This window comes from Tamandua tetradactyla, chromosome 18 (genome assembly GCF_023851605.1).
Source record: "Tamandua tetradactyla isolate mTamTet1 chromosome 18, mTamTet1.pri, whole genome shotgun sequence".
Lineage (NCBI taxonomy): Eukaryota > Metazoa > Chordata > Mammalia > Pilosa > Myrmecophagidae > Tamandua > Tamandua tetradactyla.
In genome coordinates, this window is record NC_135344.1 from 50,923,042 (window position 1) to 50,947,164 (window position 24,123).

General features: G+C 39.7%; 1 protein-coding gene, 1 long non-coding RNA gene and 1 pseudogene across 3 annotated transcripts in view; 1 reads left to right on the forward strand and 2 right to left on the reverse strand.

Moving 5' to 3' along the window:
* Positions 1-938: 938 nt before the first annotated feature.
* MEP1B (meprin A subunit beta) overlaps positions 939-24,123 on the reverse strand; it is a 31,389-nt gene continuing 8,204 nt past the window's right edge. Inside the window, exons 6-15 of the mRNA XM_077135690.1 lie at positions 16,570-16,687; positions 15,669-15,847; positions 13,504-13,722; positions 12,710-12,862; positions 10,717-10,932; positions 8,292-8,735; positions 6,620-6,799; positions 5,292-5,412; positions 3,910-4,114; positions 939-2,444 (exon numbers count right to left, since the gene is read on the reverse strand). Coding sequence (XP_076991805.1) covers positions 2,430-2,444; positions 3,910-4,114; positions 5,292-5,412; positions 6,620-6,799; positions 8,292-8,735; positions 10,717-10,932; positions 12,710-12,862; positions 13,504-13,722; positions 15,669-15,847; positions 16,570-16,687 — 1,850 coding nt within the window. The 3' untranslated portion in view covers positions 939-2,429. The remainder of the gene's footprint in view (positions 2,445-3,909; positions 4,115-5,291; positions 5,413-6,619; positions 6,800-8,291; positions 8,736-10,716; positions 10,933-12,709; positions 12,863-13,503; positions 13,723-15,668; positions 15,848-16,569; positions 16,688-24,123) is intronic.
* Positions 12,548-24,123, forward strand: part of LOC143662191 (uncharacterized) — a 54,868-nt gene continuing 43,292 nt past the window's right edge. Inside the window, exon 1 of one of the 2 annotated variants that reach the window (XR_013165217.1) lies at positions 12,548-13,700. This is a non-coding gene — a long non-coding RNA (uncharacterized LOC143662191). The remainder of the gene's footprint in view (positions 13,701-24,123) is intronic. The other variant, XR_013165218.1, reaches the window with a different exon arrangement.
* Positions 19,627-23,842, reverse strand: LOC143662648 (beta-1,3-galactosyl-O-glycosyl-glycoprotein beta-1,6-N-acetylglucosaminyltransferase-like; annotated as a pseudogene).

Sequence of the window (24,123 nt, forward strand, 5' to 3'; positions counted from 1 at the left end):
TAGTGGCTATATAAATATCAGATAAAATAGATTTTGTAACAAAGAAAATTACCAAGAACATTATATAAAGATAAAAAGATCAGCCCACCAGGATGACCTAGCAATTCTAAATGGATATGTATCAAACAATAGACCTGTAAAAACTGATAAAATTGAAAGGAAAAGTAAACTGTAGCCATAATTATAGTTGGAGGCTTCAACTCCTCTTTCAATAATCAATAGATCAATAATACAAAAAAATCAAGTATGTAGAATGCAACATCATCATCAACCAACAGGCTCTAGCAGACATTTATACAACACTTCACCCAAGAACATGTTCTTTTCAAGTGCCCATGGGACATGTACCAAGATAGACCATATCTTACACCATAAAACAAACCTCAGTACGTTTAAAAGATTGTCATTATGCAGGATGTGTTCTTCAACTCCAAAAGGATCAATCTAGAAATTTATAACATAAAGATAATAGGAAAACCTGCAGGTAACCTCGTGTTGGTTAATTTGGACATTTTTATAAACTTGCTTTAATTGGGACATTTTCATGGCATTAGAACTGTAAACTAGCAACTTAATAAATTCCCCTTTTTAAAAGCCATTCCATTTCTGTTATATTGCATTCTGATAGCTAGCAAACTAGAACAGATGGCAAATAAGCACATGAAAAGATGTTCTACATCTTTAGCCATTAGGGAAATTCCAAGTAAAGCCTCATGAGAAACCACTTCACACCAACAGAATGGTTAAAATAAGAAAGAGTGACAGTGTCAAAAGCTGGCAAGGATACAGAGACAGTGAATCACTCATACATACCTGGTGGGAATGTAAAATTGTAACCACTCAGGAAAACACTTTGGCAATTTCTTAAAAAACTAAACATGCACCCACCATTAGAACCAGCAATTGCACCACTGGTCATATATCCCAGAAAAGCAAGGACTTACCACAAACAAATCTGTGCAGGAATGTTTGTAGCACCTTTATTTTTAATTGCCCCCAAATTTGAAACAATCTAAAGATCTTTCAACTATTAAATAGTTAAACAACTGTGATATATCTATCTATACCATGGAATACTACTCACAATTAAAACAGAGCAAACTATTGATACATAAAACAACCTGGATGAATCTCAGAGAATTCTACTGAATGAAAACAAAAGCCAATTCCAAAAGGTTCCATATGGTAGGGTTCCATTTATATAACATTTTTGAAATAACAAAGTTGTAGAAATAGTGAACAGATTAGTGGCTGTGAGGGGCTAGGGAGGCGGTAGGAACAAGAGGGAAGAGAGTGTCATTATAGAGGAGCAGCAGGAGGGATTCTGGAAGTGGCCTGTATCTTGTCAGTATTTTGGTTGTAACATTGTAGATAGTTTTACAAGATGTTACCATTGGGGGAAACTGGGTGAAGGGGACATAGGATCTGTCTGTAGTACTTCTTACAACTGCGTCTGACTGTACAATGATCTCTAAATAAAATGCTGAATTAAAAAGAATTGAATGAAGTGAGCATGTCACTATAAGGAAAACTGCATTTGTTGCCAATGGAAACATTTACATTTCCAAGCAAAAATTCAAACTTTGGGAACTTTGTTCCTGTCCCTGTGAGTGTTACGACTTCCCAAGACTTAAAGACTTCTTGATAAGATCAGTGGTGATATTAACCACTGTGATTTTTTTATCTTGGATGATGTATTTATTAATTCATTACAAATAATAAGCCCATTACATATAAATCATACGTAAAAGAAAAAATAACAATATTTTCTAAAATAAAAAGAAAATTTGGTGAAGAGTATTCTTTTATATTTCTTTGGGAAATAACTTTGTAGAACTGCTGCTTGAAGAGTTAAAGTTTTCTTGTTGATTGTACCTGTATGCTCAAATACTAAATCAGACTTGTGTACCAAGGGAATTAGGTAAGAAAATGGGGGAGTAGCCTGCTTTAGAAAAAGGTGCGTGTGTGTGCACCGAGGTGAAGGGAGCTGTTCCATCGCCCTTCCTTAGCCCAAGACAGGACAGCACAAAGAGATCCCCATCCGGTTTCCCATTAGGTTCCCCCCAGGTGTCTGGGCATCACTTGTGAAGTCACTACACCTGGGGCCCAAAAGGGAAAGGACCAATAATCTAGAAAGCCCTCTCTAATGGTTACTCTCGCTTTTATAGATAGCACAACTTCCAGAGGAACCTAAATATTTTCCCCCTAGTTAAAAAAGAAAAAAAATCAACATTTACCAATTTGATTTTTACCAAAATAATGATTTATAGTACATCCAGTTTTTCACAGAGAAGATCTATTTTTAGATGAATGAGGCCATGGCAACTATTTAAAACTGCGTTGCTCATAGTTGTAATATAATTTAGGTGAAATCCATGATGATGAATCCTTTCTCATTTCATTTGCTGGCCATATTGTTGAGTTAATCTTCAAAAAGCATGTTGCTAAAAGGGGAAAGAACAATTGATGACTTAATTTCCAAATTTAAAAGCTGTCATTTAAATGAATCACAATGAAATGGCCTAATGGCCCTCAGCAGTCTCCTGGCAGCCCTCCTGTCTGAGAGGCGGTGCTGCCTCCAGGCAGAGTCCCTGGGCTGAAACCTTAGAGTGGGCACAAGCTTTGGCCTCCAGGAGAAGGCCGTTCTGATTAAAGATCTAAACTAGCTCCTGGTTTTATTATTGTCAGTTAATTAACTGTAGGAATAACTAGACTGAGGAAAATGTTAAGTTGATCTCTTCTGCCTCGGGAATGTGTTTAAATGACCCAGAGCTCTCATCAGGCAGAACAGTACTGATGTAGTATTGTGTGGTTGAGTGTGTGTGTGTGTGTACTTACTACCCTACTATGTGCTTGACAATTCCCTCCCTTCATTGACTTAGCTTCCTTCTTTCTCCCTCCTCTCTGTTTTACCATTTCTTCCAGTTTTCACTTGCTAAGGCATAGCCTCTTCTCTTACATGTGCCAGTGTCCAGGGGACTATCCTGCAAGTCCCATCCAGCCAACCAGCTGGCCCTCTCCTCCCCAATCATGCGCCCACCTCTCCTGCTCTGAGCCCTTAGTGCATTCCTCCTGGCCCAGGGGATCTGCCTGCAGGCTCAGCTTCCACCGAGTTGGCCTAACCGGGCCCAGCATCAGCCCGTCTGTTCCTTTTATCTTTGGGTCATAATATAAGCTGGAAATAGCTGTCTGTGAAATAACAGGATGGCCTGCATACATTTGAAGTACTTTTCTAATAAGCATGTGAAGTAATTCATCTATTGTCTTATGAGTTCCTTAAAAGGTCTCCCTGATGTTGAAGAAATACAACAGAAGCATATGAGGATAAAACCATGTGCCTTTTGTTCGATATCGTTGTCCTTTTGAATGACTTTTCAAACAAATTTAATATCGCAACGCTAGGTTGTCCATTTTAAAACTCATAACCTTAAAATATAATATGTTTTATGGTCCAAATTAGTTGGAGCCCTCTTTAATAGAAACATACTCCCCAAACAGACTCTTCCTACAAATTTAAATTCAGGCACCATTAAAAGACCTTTTGAGCAAAAACACTTATATGTCACCTCTCCCCTTTACCAGGAAGGTTAGAAACTGCTGACAAAATCAGTTGTGCCTTTCAGGAGAGTCACAGACCCTCACCCAGAAAAAAGATGGAACAACCATATGTCATTTATGATACAATCTTAGGAGGATAATGAACTCCTGCAAGAAGCCTCCATGGACCCCAGTTTAACCATTGATTTATAATGAAGGTAACAGGAACTCAATCTCAAATCAATTGTCCCCCGCAGAAGCAGTGAAGAGAAGGTGTTTTTTAAAAAAAAAATGTGTAGCAAAAATGTCTTCCTTAATGTCCACAAGATTTCATGAAGGGGATTGAATAACCAAATATCAGATGCAACTTACATTTTCCATGGCCATATTTACTGTATTTGAAGCTGTCCTTTCACGATACCTCTTCTTGGTACAATAGACACTGACGAGAGTGACCACCAGCATCAGCGCAAACACAGCAGCCGTGGAGGAAACGGCGATGATGATGGTGTCCCTAGTAGAGCCTCTCTTTTCACACCTCTCTCCCATGTACCACCAGTCTTCCCCTGATCGGCACCTGTACGTTAAGAACATGACTCAGAGGTATCAGGTGAAATTTCGATCTGAAAATCTTCACCAGTAGAGGTACTGGTAGACATTCAGGTCAGTGACTTACAGAACCATTTTACCTACCCTGAACTTGAAGGAGACAGACTAGTACTAGAAGGCCAGGCAGAGCCAATGGCAATGGCCATGGGAAAATGGAATGACTCTTTATCTGGTGCTAAAAAATGCAGTGCTAAGGTAGCAAAGGGAGGTAGTGTAGGCAATGGAGAAAGCTTGGTTCTCAGCAGCTGATACGGGTTGAATCATGGTCCCCTAAAAGGATATATTGAAGACCTCGTCTCTACCCCCCGTGCCTGTGAGTGTGACCTTATTTAGAAGCAGGGTCACTGTAGATGTTAGATGAGGTTGTACTGGGTGAAGGAGGTCCTAATCCAGGACGATTAGTGTCTTTATAAGAAGAGGAAAGATACAGGGATAAGAAGGCCATGTGAAGACAAGGGCAGAGATTGGAATGATGCATCTACAATCCAGGGAATGCCACGGATTTCCGGTAGTCACGAGAAGGTAGAACAGGCAAGGAAGGAAATCTTATGGGTTTCCAAGGAAGCACGACCCTGCTGACACTTTGATTTTGGACTTCTCGCCTCCAGAACCGTGAGACAGAAAATCTTTGTTGTTTTAAGCTACCCAGTCCGTGGTACTTTGTTACAGTAGCCCCAGGAAGCCAAGATAGCCTCCCAGTTCCTCAATCTCCTAGCCACAGACCTCAGTCAAACCTTTCTCAGACCTTCAGTATCTTCATCTGGAAAAAGGGGGCAGTCACACTTATCAACCAGACTGTTGTGAGGATTTATGAAGATGTGTGGCTTTTTCTCAGGCAGTTAGAATGTAATGAGGAATTTGTCATAAATAATTTCACCTTGTGGCCATCCAAAGTCCCAAATGGAGAGCAGAATTAAATAAATATTCTATTTGTGGCCTTCCTTTTTTTTTTTTTTTTTACATGGGCATAGCACCGGCAATCGAACCTGGGTCTAGGCAAGAACTCTGCCTGCTGAGCTATCATGGCCCGCCCCAGTCTGTGGCTTTGAGGTGAGAATCAACTAACGTTATGCCTACATTGTGTAAGTGACAAAGTTTCTAACGAAAGGATGGGGAGAGTGCCTTTGAGTGACCCCCTTCCTTACCTGCACTCGGCTTTATTATCCCGGACAATGCAGAGGCCATCGTTCTCACATGTGACATTACTGCACTGGCCAGTGGTGGTGCTGGAGGTGGGAGTCTGTGTCCAATTAAGGTGGGATATGTCTAGGGAACAGGGGAAGCATAGAAGCAAATCAGCTTCTGCTTTAAGAGTCTTGGATCTTTAAGTTTCAAAATAGAAGATATTCAGGTTTCACATTTGTGAGAAATTGAGGTAATCTTGAAGCAGAGCCCAGCAGCATTTATAGGCAGTGCTATAATATTGACTGGTCAACACCTAGATGCAAAGAAAAGCTGCACTGCAGCCTAACCACATGCTTGCCTGGGTGCTCGGAGCTCTAAGGGGCCCAAGCCCTCAATGCCAACCTTAAGGTGACAAGGAACCAAAGTTCAGAGATATAAAGCAGTTGAGGGGCTTGCCCAGGGTTCCAGGACCCTTTTTTGGGAGAGCAAGTTGGTGGAAATTGGGAGCAAGACAACAGATCCCCTGACAGCCCGTCTGATGTTCTTTGCAGTGTTCTGTGTTGCTTCTGGTCAAAATAGGGCCAAGGAGAATGGATGAAGCTGTGGTTTTCTCTGCTATTAAAAAAAGTGTTCTCTCCCTTCACAAAAGTTATTCCTGAATACTTTGTTCCAAGAAGTACGATCTAGATTCACTCTAATTAACCTTGAAAGTCAAAAATTCATGTGTTTTCATTGTGCCACCTGTCATCACAAATAAGACTGATTTATGGTGTTGTAGGTGGATCCTTAATAGTAAATTACTTAAACCTACCACATATAACAAAGAACCCACCAGTATTGCTGTAAAAATGTATTTATTGTCTGTCATGAGTAAGTAATTTTTAAAAACAATAGATCAGAACATCATTAGTACCAATATATATTTAAATGCATATAATATATGTGTTAATATATCTATTGTATGTACATATATATATTAGACCTTAAAGATTGTCCATTTGCAGTTTGATTTAATGTATTTGTACCATAGTTTTATTTCTGGAATCCTAAAATATAATCCTAGACTACATAGCTATATTTTAACTTTTCTCTAAAGTTTCTAGCCTAAAGGTTTCTATCTATTGCCCTGTATGGTGATAATTAAATTATTTATCCTGGAACCCTCATTGTTTCAATTTAAGTTATTTTCATACTGTTAATGATTCAAGTCCAAAAAGAATCCTACTCATGTCCATTTCCTCCCACATGTCTAGCTAATATACCTAAAAATATAACCAGAAGAACACAATAAGTAATCAATGGCCACCAAAAAAAAAAAACTTACATTAAACTATTTTTATTGACATACCTTCCATTGTCAGTAGGATGTAAGCATCATTTCCTTTTATAAAATCTCTGCTTTTCAACCTTTCAAGGGTTATAAAGGCACTGGTCCCATAGCCCATACCTCTTCTAAACTGAGTTCCATTAAGGAAAAAAGCCACTTCTCCCACTTTGGAAGGCCTGTCCCAAATATAGGTTCCATTATCTGAAAAAGCAATTTGTATTAATGGATTGTGTTTAGCATCATCATAGCTTTTGGTGCTAGGAAAGAACAGGCAATGTGAAACACAATTAGGGTGGAGCTCAAATAATTAAATGATGCTATTCACCTGAGATGTATTCCCTGGCAAATAACTGGGGCTTGTTCATTTTTACTGCCCTAAGGAAAATAAGATCGCATGACACCATACTCTGGAATACGAGTGAAAAAGTACCAAAAATTTCCAAGGTGGGAATATCGCACCTGTACAGACTGAGAAGTGTAGAAACTCCTCTGGCCATCAGAATTATTCCTTAGTGGAATGAGTCATAGGTTGTCCTTTCAATTGAGTTAAAGCATTATGTTACCAAGAGCATTTTTAACATTAGCATAGAACAATTTATTTCATTAACTGAATTATTAACCTAACCGAGTACAGTCTCTCCAGAAAGGGAAGCTAACAAGAAGCACTGATTCTGGAAAAAGATGGCGGCCCACCCAATCATGACCCATTCTCAGTGCCATTCAAGGAGAAATGTTTTTGGAAAAAGTGAAGAAATTCTGAATGTGAAGTTCCTACAATTCCTTTTGCAAATATTTTTACCCATCAGATTAAGACTTTTTCTCCCTCTGTCACTTGGGTTCACTCTTTTCATATATAGGTTTCAGATTTGGCAATAATTTTTAGTTTGCCATCTTTCCATTTTTTTCTTTATTGGGTTCCCAGAGCACAAAAGATGATTAAAATTAGAAATGTGATCATTGCTTTCTGGGCACTGTTCCTTTTTTTGAGACTGGAAAGATCAGGAATGATGTCACTATTGGCAAGTCTGCCAGAGCTCTTTTATAAATGAAGTTATAATCCCTTCCCACACTCTTCCCAAAGCTCCACTGCGCTTGTCCAAAATCTTCCCTCTGAGCAAAAGGCGTGCCCAGTTCCAAGAGCTGAACCATTCCTGACAATCCCAGTGGAATGACCAGACAACGTGGGAGAAAGGAAATCTGAGGACCTCTCCTTACCAAGTCTTCTACAAGCATCTGTACTCTATCTTCACTAACTCTCATAACAAATCTGTGGGGTTATTATTGCCCCAGTTTTAAAGCTGAGAACACAGGGGCTCTGAGAGATTATTTGCTTAAAGTCACATAACTAGTAAGGCACAAGATTTTATTTTGAACCCACGTCCATCAGATTCTAAAGCCAATGCTCCTTGCACAACATTAGGAATTCAGTGTAGTCCTCAGTTCCCAGGAGCACAGTCATATCTTCTGGGTTTACTGGAGACCTTGATAACATCCCTAATACTCTCCTACCTGGGAGTCTCTGTCCACAATTGCTAAAGCCCTCACCCTAAGTATCTTCTGTTCTAAGATTTTGAGTTCATGTTAAATACAGAGTCCCCTGGGTAACTGACTAAGCAGTCTCCTGTCCCCACACCTCCTGCCCCCACCCAGAACAATGAGCATGTATCAACAATAAAGAAAATGAGTCACGAACCGGTGGTCATAAATGGGTCTGTAGTTACACTCCGCTGGTTGGACATACGCTGTCGAATGTCAGGGTTTTGATCCAAGAGTGTCATCGTGGCTTGTTGCCAAGGACATGGCCACTGTAATTGGTCATCATTGGCTCCAGAGATCAAATGGAAATATATCCCCACATTATTCAAATGGTTTAGAGTCAACTGAATCTGAAAGGCATACCCCTTAGACGAATAAAACGGAGGACTATATAGAGCTCCATTTGGGCTGCCAGTGAACTGTGTAACATTCCTTATATGCCAGATATGATGAGGGCACTGTTGTTCCGAAAGATTGATGTCATCAATAGACAGACCACCGAATGATGCACCAGAGCCTCTGATTCCGCCAAACACCACTCTAAATTTATTGGTCACTTTCAGTGTTACATGGTAAAGTTGCCAGCTACCAGTGGGTATTTCTGCAAAAGAATCATTATTATTTCAAAGAAGACAAAGGGCTATGAACCATGTGCAAATCAACATTAGAGTTCTAATCTTCATGGAGAAATGATCATCCAAGGGCTACCAATTCCTACAGGTCTGAGATATGGTTTTGTCACTTCTCTAGCTGAGGCCCATTTACTTCAATGCATTTCTGTGGGGTCAGACTTCTCTCTGGAATATTGGAATGCATATCTAGTTGTTTCTCAGATAGGTTACCCTCCTAGAAATGAGCGAGCAAGCAACAGCATCTAACTTGTGCAAGCAACAGTATCTAACTTTTGAGTGTTCCATGCCCTACTTAGGAGTGACTGCCATACTGGAATAGTTGAAGGGCCAGGCAAATCCAGTACTCTAGCACATGTACCCATGATTCCTATGACACTAAGCCAAGGTCTTCTTTAAAATATTTATAGTTTGTTCAGAATAAATTCCTTCACATGCAAAATTTCCAGTTGACATTTTGGTAATATTACATTGGAATCCATCAAACCCTAGAAAGCCCAACTCCTACAGTTTACTCTTTAAAATCACTTCCCAGTGACTCAACATCATGTTTATCTGATATTCCATACCACTTCCTTTCTCCCCAACCTATTCTACCTCCTCAACTGTTATTCACTACCCCTAGCTAACATCACATAGTAAACCATTTCATCTATTTTCTTCTATCACATACCCAAAGGAGAAGCAATACATGGAAAAGAAAAAAAAAAAAGAAATTTAGAATCCCTGAGGAACATAATAGCTGAGGAATTCATGTCAAACTAGTAGTTAACAGAATGACTTAAAACCTAAATATATAGGCACTTAGTGAGAAATGCAATTGCTTGAAAACAAGTAAGAAATATCCAAATTATAGAGAATGCCATTGTCTATGCATGGATTCTAGATTGAACAAAGAACTTTCGTGAGACCCTCTACTTCATTATTATCAGTACTATTAGCTTAAATTCTGGGCTCCTAAGGAAGTTTCTTAAGAGTATTTTGTGTTGTTGTCTATCAATTAAAACACCCACAATTTGCTAGTAGAAAGGATCTTCCTTCCAAGCCTTAGCAATGATACACACACAAACATACATAGGAGAGATTAAGAACTTTACTGTGCATAGATATTTATAAAGAGAAATAGCCCTTATATTTAAGATTGCTTCTCACTGTTAAACAGGGAAAAATGGCATGACAGATAGTAGAACGTGGGTTCATTTTATAATAGATCCAAACCAAGAGGTCAATGTGTGGAACAGAGAGTAGTATATTTGCCAGCCCACGGCTCTTCCCTTCCCCAAGAGACACTCCTATGCATCTACTCTAAAAGGTGGTCACCATGGCCCACCTCTCTACATATGGCTGGTGTGAAAGCTGGATGACCAGACATAGTACTACCTACTCCCCACTCAGAAATTCCTGCAGAAGTTGGCATTTAACCCAAGCCATGACAATCAGAGTCCTTCACTAGAAATTATTTCTTTAAGTTGTTCTACTCTGGTGGCACATCCAACAACATTTAAGCTGGGAAGTGAAACCACCAAAGTACCAGTCTGACGGACAAGACCATTCTGAGATAAATAAGAGGTCTCTGAAACTGTTCCAGGGCAGGCCCAGCCCTCCCTCAGCCTGGTCCTCCCTTGTCTGCTCTACAATTGTGTTTCTCTGGGCCCGTAACTTTGCCTACTTTGCCTAAGCCAGTTCACAGTACATTTTTATTACTTGCCAAGAACTAAGCTCCACAGTGTCAGAGAGCGATGTACAATTTAAGTGACTGTCCCACAATATAGCACACAAAGCATTCTTACTTTAGCTTCCCTGCCATGGCAGGAAATGAGGATCAAGCTCTAAACAGAAAAGTAATGAATTAATAGCCCTTACTCTGTTGTCAGTTGTTCCATTCAGTAAAGAAAAGAGTTACTGTTGACTCACTCTGTACCTGAACCATTAATAAGAATGTGGATATTGTACCTTTTATTTCTTCCACAAGGGTTAAAATACCATTCACACTGTCCGCAGAATACTCCCTGATGTAGATATTCAGTTGGTCATTTTCACTTCCACTGTTATACAGATAAAATTGCAAGCACTGAAATCCTCTTTTCGGGTACAGTGTTCTACTTTCCAGCATTGCTGTAGCCCCCACATTTACAGAACTACTGTTGAAATGCATGTAGAAACCAGAATCTGTTAAAAGGGACAAAAACAGAAGTAAGAAAAAATACATGTCGGATATAGGGATGTGTTTGCTAATAGTAGTGAGAGATTCTTTGCAGGTGGCCTAGCTAACATCAGTACGTAAGATAGAAAGTTCAGGAATATAAGCTACATACCTGGCACTCAGAAAAGCTAGCTGATTGACAGAATGAAGTTCAACCTTATCTTTTATTTATAAAATGTTTACATATAAGAATAGGAGTTTTCTTGTGTGCATTGATCTTCACTTACTTTCACTTGGTATGAGCTATAAAGTTTAAGTATCAAAAGCTAACAACAAAAAAATCTAATGTATCACAGTTAATAGACTTCAGGTCATGCCTCAACGGCAGGACAAATAGTCAAATTCTACCAAGAACAACTTGCAAGTCTTCCCAACCCTAACAGTTAACCTTGGTAAGATATCACAGCAAGTTGTCCCCTCTCTGACAGCATGAAAAAGGAAAGGGGATATTAAGTCAGAGGAGGGCTTGAAACCTAGGTAGGAAGAAAGTTCTGGCATCAGGGACTCCCAGTGCTATTTCAAGGGGAGTTTAGTAAATGATCCAGAAGAGTGAATGCATTCCATGGTGAGGGCAGGAGAAAGAGCCCTGTCTGGGAAACCAGGGCCTTTACTTACTGCCCATTTTTTTCGAACTTCCTAAATTCTTTGATTTTAACTGGCCACAGCAATCATGAGGTGGGGGGGGGGTCCACATTTTAATGTTTAAAAAGTGATATTCATAATGCAAAGGCTGGAAATAACTGCACTGCATAATTTCAAAGTCCTCTATCAGTTCTCTGCTTCAGTTATTTGCAATACCCAACTTAACAAACCATCTATAAAGACCCACAGCTAGTAATTCTGTGTGTATGTTCATTTTCTTTCTCTTATTTCAACTATTTACCTAGTTCCCCTACTGCATGCATAGTCGGGCATTGTATTGGGCATTGAAATATGGCTCTAGGTACAGGTAGTTAGTGAAGGGGGAAACATTAGTCAGCCTTTCTCTTACTATAGACAATTAGCTCTCAAAAACAGATAGAAGTGCAGCTACCTAGCCTGGTCTGTCTGTCTGTCTCTCTGTCTCTCTCTAGCCTATGCAGTCACTATCTCAATTTTCATTTAAAAAAATAATAAAAGGAAAAGCATCTCTTCACTATTATGCAGTTCATCTGAGCTATCAGGCAATGACTTTAAGCTCTGAAGTCTAGTTTTACATATTTGCTGCCACAAATGACCCAATACATAAAAATCTGGTATTTGTAGCCAAATACACGACTATTTAATTCAAAACAAAATTACAATGGGAAAGGATACTTACCTGAATAAACTTAGATCAAGTGTACTTCCTATCTTCATTTTTAGCATTTTTGTAATAGGGAAATGTAATCACAATCAGGTGGAATTCTGAAATTGAATAGCTCATACCCCAGTGCTAGTCACTGGGAAGGGTTGCTTGCACCCTGCAAGCTGCTAGAAAACAGCCCCACTACCCCTAAGAGGAGACACCTTCCAGAAGCTGCTTCTGCTATGGGCGTGGACTGGAAGAGGCATCAAAGAGCCCAGTTCTGATTCACAAAATGAAAAACCAACTCAGGGAGTGAAAACGAAGAACCCAGCCGTGTTCTTATAAGGCACGGAATTTATTCCTTCATATCAATAGTAATTCTGAGAGAAATTAGAGATGAAAACCCCAGCCTTTCAAGGCAAAGGAAAGGCTGGCGTCACCAAGAGAACAATCTAGAAGTATCCGGCTCCTGTTACCTCTGCACTGGCCCATGTTGGAGTGGTCGTGCTGTGGCCCGCTGGGAACCGCCGAGACCCGCTGCCAGTCCGCATTGTCGTCTGAACTTTGGATCATGCCACACACATTTTCCAGTTCAAAATTGCACGAGTCCATAAAGCTCAAAGAAGAGGCTGTAAAAGCAAAAAACAATTACTGCCACACAGACAACCTGATAACCTAAGTAATAAACTGAGCTTATCACAGAAGGGCTAGGAAAGCCAGAATGGCACTTAAGGAACATCTAGCACATTTGGTGGTGGTGGCTGGAGCCCCACTAGCTACAGAACCCCCGCTACAGGATTGATGAGCTCTGTAGGTCTGAAGAAGGTGCCTGCCCAAGTCTGTTATCTCAATTATCTTTTCAGTGGAAACTTGAGTCTATGTTCCCTCCCCTAGTTATTCGGATTTTTAAGCCTCAACTCAGATTATTTAATCCCATTTATATTACAACACTACACCTTATTTTGGTTGAAAAGAATTTTGGATATGAAGTTGATCCACATTTGAATGAATAACAGCGTCCAAAACATGCCTGGGGAATATTTTTACAGGACATAATTTGTTTTCAGATCTGAAGACCAATCTACTGAGAACAACAACGCCACTTCCAAGTTGTAAATTGGGATCTGAATACTCTGGTTTTTTTCTCAGAATATCAAACTTCTGTGATTTCAGAAAACTCATAAATGCTCAGCAAAAAGGCACAGAGCCTACTTGTTTTGCCTACACAGCAGAGGGAACGAGAAACCGTCTCAGAGAACCTGTCACATACAACAGTTATACAGTCGATTCAACTTTAAGAGGTCGTAGTCACTGAAATCCATCCGTTGCCCAATCACATCCATGAAGTCCGGGATCCTTGTCACAATTGTTGGCTCTGTTCCATTCTGGAATGCAGTCTTGCTGTAGTGCATTACCGAAGTGTAATCGTAGGGGACATTCAGGGAGTCTGAGACTCGATCATCGTAGGTATTAAAATTGCTCTCTTTGCCTAAATAAGTGAAAAATCTTTAATTATCTGATGTTCACAAATTTCCGTTTATCTCACTCCAAATATTGCTAACTTACAAATGGAGAGTGTCATAAACAGGAAAACTTTTGCTACAACTAACCTGCAATATTTCAAAAATGCTTCATTCCTATTTAGAATATAATATTTTGCTTCAGAATTTTGATATTAGCTGTCAGACTGAACATGTCTAAAGTTTCATTAGAGCCCAAAGTTGGGGCGCCCACACTGGGCCTAAGGTTCTAAGAACTGCTATTGGAAAACAGTTTTAAATGGTGTTGTGGAAAATAGGCTTATCGGCAGGCTGTGATGGAAAGATGGGGGCATCCACAGCAGAGAGATGAAAGAGGACCTGTGGAAGGAGTGTGGGACAAAAGCTTGGGAATGTTATATGGACAGAAGTCAATAGAAAGGATTGACATAGTCAGAGATTTCATGGCTACTAGAATCTGTGAGGGTTTAAAATAGATGCAGTTGTAAAAAAAAAAAGTATGGTTTAAAAAATAAATAAATAATAGGGGAAATGAGGGGTAAAATAAATTGAGTAGATTGAAATACTAGTGGTCAATGAGAGGGAAGGGTAAGGGGTATGGGATGTATGAGTTTTTTCTTTTTATTTCTTTTTCTGGAGTGATGCACATATTCTAAAAATGATCATGGTGATGAATATGCAACTGTGATGATATTGTGAGCCATTGGTTGTACACCATGTGCACATTTGAACGAATATATATGTGAAGATTTCTCAATAAAAATATTTTTAAAGAAACAGAGCAAATGAAAAAAAGTAAAAAAAAAATGAATGCACTTCAAGAAAATATCAGGCTGCTTAGCGTCATACGATCGGGCAAATGATCACAACTTGAAATCAGATGATTTTGTGAACATCAAAAGTGAATCTGACCTCCAAAAGCATAAAGATGTTCTATCACGTGTAAGGAGACATTTCTACTAAAAATGAGACTTTGGGAATCCTAAAGAGTGAAAGCCATAGATTGAAGCCAAACACTTCTCTTGCTCTAGAAGTCTTGTAGTTTACTGATTTGCCTTGCCCCACTTGAGATCCCCAGAGACTGGGAAAGTAAGAAGCAAAAGCTGTGGCTTCAAGATTGTGAAGTCAGGGGACATCAGCACAGGCAGTCCTCACAGTGCCTCACATATAAGCAGCAATGCCATTCCCTCCACCCTGCCTGACCCAGGCTGGAAAGATGGGGAAGCTAAATGTCACTGTAGAAAAACTACGAAAAGCATGAGCTCTAGCCTTACAACTCTTAAGACCTTTATGACTGAATAAAAATCACAAAGCGCAGGCTGTTCAACAATTGCAGTGTTTCACAACATAGGTTCCATTGAACAACAGACACACAAGGTACTAACAAAAAAAAAGGCCAAATGGTCAAATCACTTTGGGAAATACACTTCTCCTTAGAAATTTATGATTCACATTAGCCCAGCACAGCATAGCAGTATAAATAGTCTTATTTATCATTTATTTATTTTTTGCATGGGCAGGTACCAGGAATCGAACCCAGGTCTCCGGCATGGTAGGCAAGAATTCTGCCACTGAGCCACCATTGCACCACCCTACAATCTTAATTTTAACCAAGGATTTCTCAAATTAATTGGAACACAGATCTCTTTCTACATGGTATCTGTGAGCATACTGTGATACAGTACTCAGTAGAACATGCTTTCAGAAACAGTAAACAGTAGTTTCTAAGATCATATCCAGCTCACAAGTACTAGGATTCTGGGATACTAGTGCCCCAACAACTTAAAGCACTTCAGTTCATGTTGGGTTAGAGTTAAAGGAAGTAAGGCATCAAAACATCAGTTTTTCAATCATTAACATTGGCACAGGTGACAGGAGAGGGCACGTGTTTAGAAATGTTTTTAGCCAAAAATGGAAGAAAACAGGAGAAGTATACCTGACTGAATTCTGTCCCAAATTATGCTGACATAGTCATCCCGATCAGAACGTGACTGCTCATGCCAGAATCCCAGTGCATGGAGGAACTCATGTTGAATCGTTGCTATTCTGTCACAATTTGTCCCAATGGAAAGTTCTTGTCTTCCAACATTCCTGTTCCCCACTGATGACCAACAGCTTATAGGGGAATTTGCATAAGAAGGGGGAGAGGGTGTTACGATGATGTAAGCTTGAATTCTCAGGGTGGAGTCCCCAAGACCTAGTCCTTTGCCCTTACATCAGGACACTGTGTGTGTTTCTCATAATCCAGGTGAGGTCTATAAAACCATCCAACAAGGTGATCACTGAAGCACTTGTCCTGACACCAAATATTATGTGGGAGCAAGTCATCCCCCAGTGAGATCAGTCCTGATTTTTCTTGGGAATTCCAAAGTCTTTGAGATGGGCCTTTTTATACTGATGCCCATTATTGAGGGTTTTATAGGGACTCAGAATTGCTAGGCTCAAAGTAAATAATTCTTTCACCTTCTTAATTCAAATTATAAGAGACGGTAGGTCAAAATAAATGTGTGTGTGTATGTGTTTGCCATGCTTTACTTGAAGGGGCACATAAAGTGCATTAAATTGCAATTGGGACAAATTTCACAAGCTTATGGGGTGGATGTCATGCAGTCTCACCTACCTTATGTTAATGACATTTGTAGGCTGATTGCATGTAGCAAAATATTACTTTGATAGTTAGAGAAACTAGATCCAACTCATCTTTTACTCTCCAGCATCCAGGAAGGGAAGCCCGCAACCCCCACCCTTAGGTCAGGACCCAGGAATTGCTGTGATGTAATGCCCCAGATACAATAGTTCTCATTGGAACCCTTAGAAGGACCAACTCTTTATCTTACCCACTGCCCTTAAACACTGAAATATAGTTAGCTTCTCCACTCCAGGGCTTGAAGTCAATGCATGTTTTTAGGCGATAGCGTTCAAATGCATTCAGGATAACTCCCTTAGCATTCATTTCTGAAGGAAGGAAACAAGCAGAAATGTACAAATTAAAATATTCCACAATTCACTGTGGAAATAGGTCATGCAATATATTGTTTATCTTAGTCCCTTAGTCTATGTTTTACTTTTACAACCTTTTGTCTTCAGCACTAATTAAATAGGTATCATATACAAGTATTTGATTATCCTTCAGATCCTTTATTGTGCCTTTGCTTTGTTTTTATTTCTCTGGAGCCATTAGAGGTTTATTACTAAAGAATAAAAAGAATATTTCTTTACCTAAGAAAACATAAATATTAGATCACAGGCAACCGAGATGAAAAATGACTGTCATAGGCTTTATCTGAGAAACTGCAGCATGTATTTAAAACCTCGCAGCAGGACTTAATCTGAGGAGCTTGCGATTGGAGGACCTCATGAATGCTCTCAAATAGTATGAAAATTAGATAGATAGATGATAGATTATGATAGATAAATGGTTGGATAGATAGATAGATGTGTGTCTGTATATGCAAAGTGCATTTTCTGGGGAGATCTTCCATAAGATTCTCAAGTGAGTTCAGGTACCAAAACAGGGTTAAGAACCACTGAATTGAAGAAGAGAGTGATATAAAGCAGAGAAGAAACCTCTGAGGGCAGCCTCAAAGAAGGGGGCTTTTCAGGATATGTGTAGAAAGACCATCACAAAAGGGGTCAGGTGTGGTGAATGGAGCCCGATGGCCAGCCAGGAGGTGGAAGGCAGCATGGTTGGATGCAAGGCACTTGGTCTTTGGAATCAGGTGCACCTAAGTTCTCTCCTATACTCACCACTTGTTTTTTAGGGGGTGGGAGGGTTCCAAATGGCCGATTTTAACGGCAATCTGGTTCCAACTGCATTTCAGTCAGGTCCATATTCATTAGAGTAAAACTTATAGTAATTACTTTTGCTGTGAAATTGATATTGAGTTTATTTTAATTTAGCTTAATGAGAAATAATTTTCATTTTTCCCAAGCAACCGGAAAAGTCCAGTTCAACAAACTTAGATGAAATGAACCAAAACATGGCTCCCTTCTCCCAAAATGGCTACCTGAATGAATGTCATGAACATATTTTACAGACAATAATGCCCTACATAGCCAAGGCCAGGCAACTGTTGGTTGTAGTGTGGGAAGAATCTAGGTAGTTGCCTGTAAAATACAGAAAGATTTTTTTTTTTTTTTGCATGGGCGGACACTGGGAATCAAACTCGAGTTTCCAGCATCAAAAGCCAGAATTATGCCACCAAGCCACCATCGCACCACCCCTAGGGACATTTCTGTTAATTCTTGTCCTAAAGTAGTATGTTAACCTTGATGGAGCACTTTACTAGCTAAAATCCTTACATCATAAAATTGCCTTTTATTATCATTTTATTTGTGAATAGGGTTTCTAATAATCTCCCATAAAAGACCTTAAAAGACAGTAAAAAAATTTTCATTTATGTAAATGACATTTACAAAGTAACAAATAATTTTTATAACTCTCCCACAGAGCTTGCATTTGGGTCCTTCTGACTTTGTCATCATGCTCCTTTTTAAACCAACTTTTTGAGTCCTCAAATTGCTTGTCCCAGTAGTATGAATTTCATTTGCTTTAAGTTATGCTGAAAAGTTTAAAAATAAGATACTTTCAGTTCCAATGAACTAGTCCCTATATAATCCCTATGAAAGGTTTTACCTGTCGGGCAATGCTGAGATACATTTCAACAAGTGCCATTCTAGAAAGATGAGTATTACAGCTGCATAAAAGATGGTAGTTCACAGTTTCAGTGTGGGGCTGGGGAAACTGACTCTTTTTTCCTATTTTTACAAAAAATCCCTATGGTGAAGAAAAACAATCCCTCAAAACCTGTCCATTTAAATGTAAATGAGATGCAGTCACACTGCCATAAGGCAAGTTTCATGATGGATGCTATCTTTGGATATTGTTTCAACTAACTTTCAATTTGGCTAAATTCAGAAACACATGCAACTTAGAGCAAATGGGGCAAAATGTTAACAACCGTTGACTCCAGGTGAAGCATATATGGTGTTCACTGCACTATTGTTTCAACCTCCCTCCAAATTTGAAAATGTTCAAAGAGTTAAAAGGTAAAAAGTTCTGTGAGATAGACACCATGAATGAAGTTAAAAAAAAAAAGAAAAAAGACACACAAAGTATGCCACTAAAGGTCACTGGTGTCAGTTTTTTAAAGTGCCCTTTATTCTAGGTAAAACCTTCTGCTGAAAGAGACTGTGGGAGAAGTGCAATGCACATTAAAAGAAAAAACTGTTTTAGAAGCCAGCGGGAGATAGAATGCGCTGTGTAGGTGTTTATACAGGTTGACAGCAGGGTCTGAGGGGACTGGGAGAGGGATAGGAAGACAAATAGTTGGAAAAATTGAGTGTTACTCTTTGTAGATACTATAATAAGACAACTGAACATTGCTAATAACCTAAGATTCAAGTAGAAATTGTTTTTTTAAAACATATGTGCAGCTACAAGCAAAAATTAGAGATGATAATGTTAAAACGAGCACATTTTTTAAAGTCCCTGAGATGACATACAAAGATACACTAAGCAGCACAGTATTTCAGCAGAAAGTAAATAATTTACAGGGATCATTTAGAATAAAATCAAATTTCTATTTCAACTATAATATACATGATAAATTATATTCTTATGATTGGCTGTTGCTATAAATTTATTCAAATCAAGAAAATTACTAGATTCAAAGTTCTCAAATAATTATGGCACAGGTCACATCTTTTCCTTCTGTTAAGTCCCTAAGCCTCAGATATTTGCACATCCCTCTCCCCCGGCCACCTGGGCCAACTTCCTCCGCAATGGCTTGCTACCTTCTCTAGCCCCTCTGCTCCTTTAACCTCCCTTCCCTCTCACTTTAGCTCTAGGTGTACATTTAATGCTATAACCTTAATAACCAATGGTGCTCTGCAGAAAGCATGCAGCTTCTCTGCCATAAAGACGTAGTTGAGTCCTTGGCCCCAAGAGCTCCCCGTTTTTCTGATACTTATTAACAAGGCGGAGGAGTCCAACAGGGTATATTTTGCACATTCTTCTTCTTATTCTAAAATCGCCTACAATGGTCCGCGTCTGAATGTCCCCAGGGCTTTATGTGTCAGATGCTCATCAAATACCAGATGGCAAAGGGGTCGATGTCCGTTTCAAACTCACTGGCGTAGAAGTGGTGCCTGCACAGCGTCCAGATCAAGTGACCCATCCTGAAAACACACATGGAGCGCACTTGGGCCCCACTGCTGGGTGGGATGGGGGGGCGCCCTTGGAAACTCACCTTCAAAGGAGTGCCACTTGGTGAACCCAGCTACAGCATGCATGTCAGACGTGATGTACTTTGGGCTCAAGGGAACATGCCGAGGACTTCTGGGATCCTTTGAATAGTGACCTGAGTTGTATGTGTCTTTTGCCCATTCTATAAACTTTTGGATTTTTTCCTTCTCTGGCACATACCCCCACATACTACCTACTGACTACACAGTAGGCGCTGCCTAAAAAAATGGGTGTTTCCAGAGGAGGACATACTTTGTCTGTCCCCATGTTGGTTAGCTTCCTGTTAATGGTTTTGTAATGCTTTTTCCACCAATCCTCCTTATTGGACCTCTCCAATCTTTGCAGTTTCTAGGTTGTTCTCACCCATTAACAAATTGAGCTTCCTGACAATTTCCAGCTCAGTTTTATTAGAAAAGTCCACATCACAAAGACTGATCAAGTATTTCCATGCTGCACTCAGGCTGGAAAGGTCTCTCATGCAGTGGAGGTCTGCCTGAACCCGACTCCATGAAGCATAAACCACACTCTCCAGCTGACTGGCCATGGAGACATTACTGAAACACATCGCCATGCCCAGCACCACGGCTAAAAAGGAATCATCTGATTTTTTGTCCACATGGATTCAACAGAAATTTTGAGGTGCATAGATGGTCCTCAGAAGCCAGTCAAGTATTTCAATTTTGTGACAAACCACTACAGAGTATGCAATTGGAAACTCCGCCTCTTCTTTGCTAAGGATTCTACAGTATATTTGCTCCTCTTGATGAAAGAAATAAATCACGGGTCATGTTTATATGGTTGTAGGTTGTCCACCAAGGGCACTTTTTTAATTTCACTGTTAGCATCTCAAGCTTTACCTTTTCGATTTCATCACTATCGCCCTGTAAACTTTGGCATAATTAATATTACTACTAGGATTCTGTCCAATCAGTTGCAAATGTCCCATGCTTACAAATCCAGACTTTTGATGAGTTCTTAAAACCAAGAGGGTAACAAGGGAAAAAATGGGAACCAAAAAGTATTATTTGGTGGGATAAGAAAAAAGTCTTCTCCACAGCAACTTCTTCAACATTTCAAATAGCACTCAGGCCTCTGCTTTGTAAGGGCAGTCTTCTGGGTATCAAGCACCATCAGTTTTCCCTTTGCCGTGGCTTTCATAGTTGTCCATTTATATTTACCAGAAGTGCAAAGACATCTTGAAATGGAGAATAGAACATATAGCATTAAGGAAAGCCTGGGTCAGGTAGTAACCTGGGCCTGTTCAGAGCATCTCCCATGCAGTCAGCTTTCCAACAATGGAGATATGTTCCAGGAGGCTTTTAAAAATCTCCACCTGGCCAGTCCCTAAGCCAGCCCGGATCTGCAGAGGTGACCTCATCCACCATGGAAGATGGAAAGAGGAGATGGCGCCAGTGTTTCACTTTGCCCAGGAGGTGAAATTTCTGGAGTGAGCGGCTGGCCTCCCAGGTGCAAGAGGGTTCCACTGATTTTGATGTATAAATTTGGCCACTTCAATTCACCTTTGGTGCTTTGGTGCCATCATCATGTTAAATGAGGAAACAGAATCAACTTTGCTTGGGCATTACAAGCATAAGAAGAGAAAGTTAATGTGACATCCCAAGTAAAATGAGAACTTATCAAATATTCATCTCCTTCTCCCATCTTGAGTGACCATTGCACAGATATCCAAGGACAATTACTCTGAAAGCATCTGTCCAGGGAAGTATAAGAAGGTCAAGAACAGGATTCACATAGGTAAGGCTCTAAAATCTATGAGTCTTTTAAAAGACACTCAGAGTTCAACCTTTCAGAGTACCGCATAAATGATACGTGTTCATTGTAAGTTAAAATATATATATAAACACAAAGAAAGCACTTTAAAATCCTATCACCCAGGAATAATAAACCTCTCTTACTACTTCAGTTCATGAACATACATACATAACTTATATATATTTTTATAAAAATTCAGAGGTAATCCATATTACATTTATAAACCCTTTTCACTAAATAATATATCATTAAAATCTTTCATCCGTAACTATTGTTTCTATTATTTTCATGACTATATGGTATGGTTCTAATATATTTAAGTAATTCCCTGGCACCATTTGCACTCTTTCAAAATTTTCTGTACTATAACTATCACATTGGAATCACTATTCAAATCTAATCCTTCCTTAAAATAAGGCATGATGCTAGCAATCACCAGATCATTGTTTTAGAGCAGAATGTTAAAGCAAACATGCTGGTGTATCCTAGGCATTTTATCAAAGCCTAATAAGGGACTTTCTGCCCTACCATTGAATTGTTTTAAGAATCAAATAAGGGAGCATCTGTAAAAGCTTTGTACAATGCCTAGCCCTCTATCAAGACAAGACCTGTGTTTACCATGTGCCTTCCTTTATCAAGGGCCTTAATTAGCTTTGCATCATAGAGGCAGAAAAGCCCCACCTGGGATCATGGTGCTACCGAAGTCCCTAGGCTCCAAAGGATGAGGCGAGTCTCTGACAAGCCTGGGGGTTAAGCAAGCAGCTGTTGAGGATTATTATCCCCTTGTTAGACTCTAACACCTTGACTTCCGTTTGTCATCCCCACCTCTTCACCCCCATCCTCTATCCCCTACCTAACCCCCTTTAATTTGACACTAGGGCAAGGTATTGTTCTTTATTCACTGGAAGGTATAAATGACTGCTTCAAGTGTGATCTGTTGCCAGGGTTGTTGCACCTAACAGCCAGATAACACCTGAAGTTTAAACTAAAAGACTGAAGACCACTGGTGGAATTTTCTATGTTGACTAACCAGAATTTGAGGAATAGCATCTCCCAGATATCATTTCCAAAAAACCCTTCATAGATATTTACTTTGTCTACATGTAAGCGTGGCATTGCCTAGCAATTTCCTTGGTCTGAGTTATTTCAGGGTGGTATAACTTCCTAAAAATGTGAAGGAATACTCTGTATACTTTGAACACAAGAGTTTGAGTTCAATTTTGTGATATTACACAGTGGTAAGCTATTCTTTTAATAAGAATCAAAATCACAGAACTGAAAAAAAATTGATAAAATTTTTAAGTTTAATCATATAAAGATTATATAGCATGGAAATATGCAACAATATTAAGTGAAAAAAAGCAGAGCAAAACTTTAAAACACTCAATTGTATATAACCATAGAAGGATGTATACAGTTTGCATGGTGGGATCTGGGCTGAATTTTTTACCTAATGTATTTCATTCATATATTTGTTTATCAGTTTATTTTTAAATATTTATTAATTGCTCGTTATGTGGCAAGCCTCAAATTTGCAAGATGAAAAATAATTCTTGCCCTTAAGGAGCTCACTATCTAATTTTATAATTTTGTTCAAAGACAAATAAATAAGGCTCATAGGGTGGGGTAGAGTGGGTTGCTTTGGTTAATATACTAGACATAAATAGCCTAAGTGACTCAATCCTATTAATGCTCACTTGTCTTCCACAGAATATACTTAAGAGAAAAAAATGCTTAAGAAATGTATTAAAAAAATAGAAGCTAAAAACATTTTTAAGTTTTTAAATAAAAAAAAAATTTGAAACAGGAGACTTCTGGGAAGATGGCAGAATAGGATAGGCCAAGTTCACCCCGGCTCCAAGGAACAGCTAGAGAAGTGACAGAGAAATGACCAGGACAGCAATTCCAAGGTGTGAATGACCTGAGAGAATCTTCCGTTCCACATAGGATGAAACAGCCAAGGAATTGAGGTGCAGAGGACTGGAGACCATCCAGTTAGTGCAAAGAGCCTAATGTGCCCCTTTCCAAAGGGAGTGTAAGGACAGGGATCGGGGGACTAGCCAACCCCCACCATATGCTCCATGCATTTGAGCCCCATCTCCAAGGCCCCTGCAACCCACCCCACCCATGTGCCCGATGCACCCAAGCCCCACCCTCTGGAGCCCTAAGCACCCCTGTCCTGCCCACACCAGGACCCACGTATCCTCACCCTGCATACACACACCCATGTCTCATCCGCTCTCACACCCACGCATCCGTGTCCTGCCCTCTCGACCCCTGTACCCCACACACCCATACACCCCCCACCTCCTGTGCACACATACAGCCCTAATCTGCCTCCTACTATATCCAACCTCTGTGTCCCCCATGC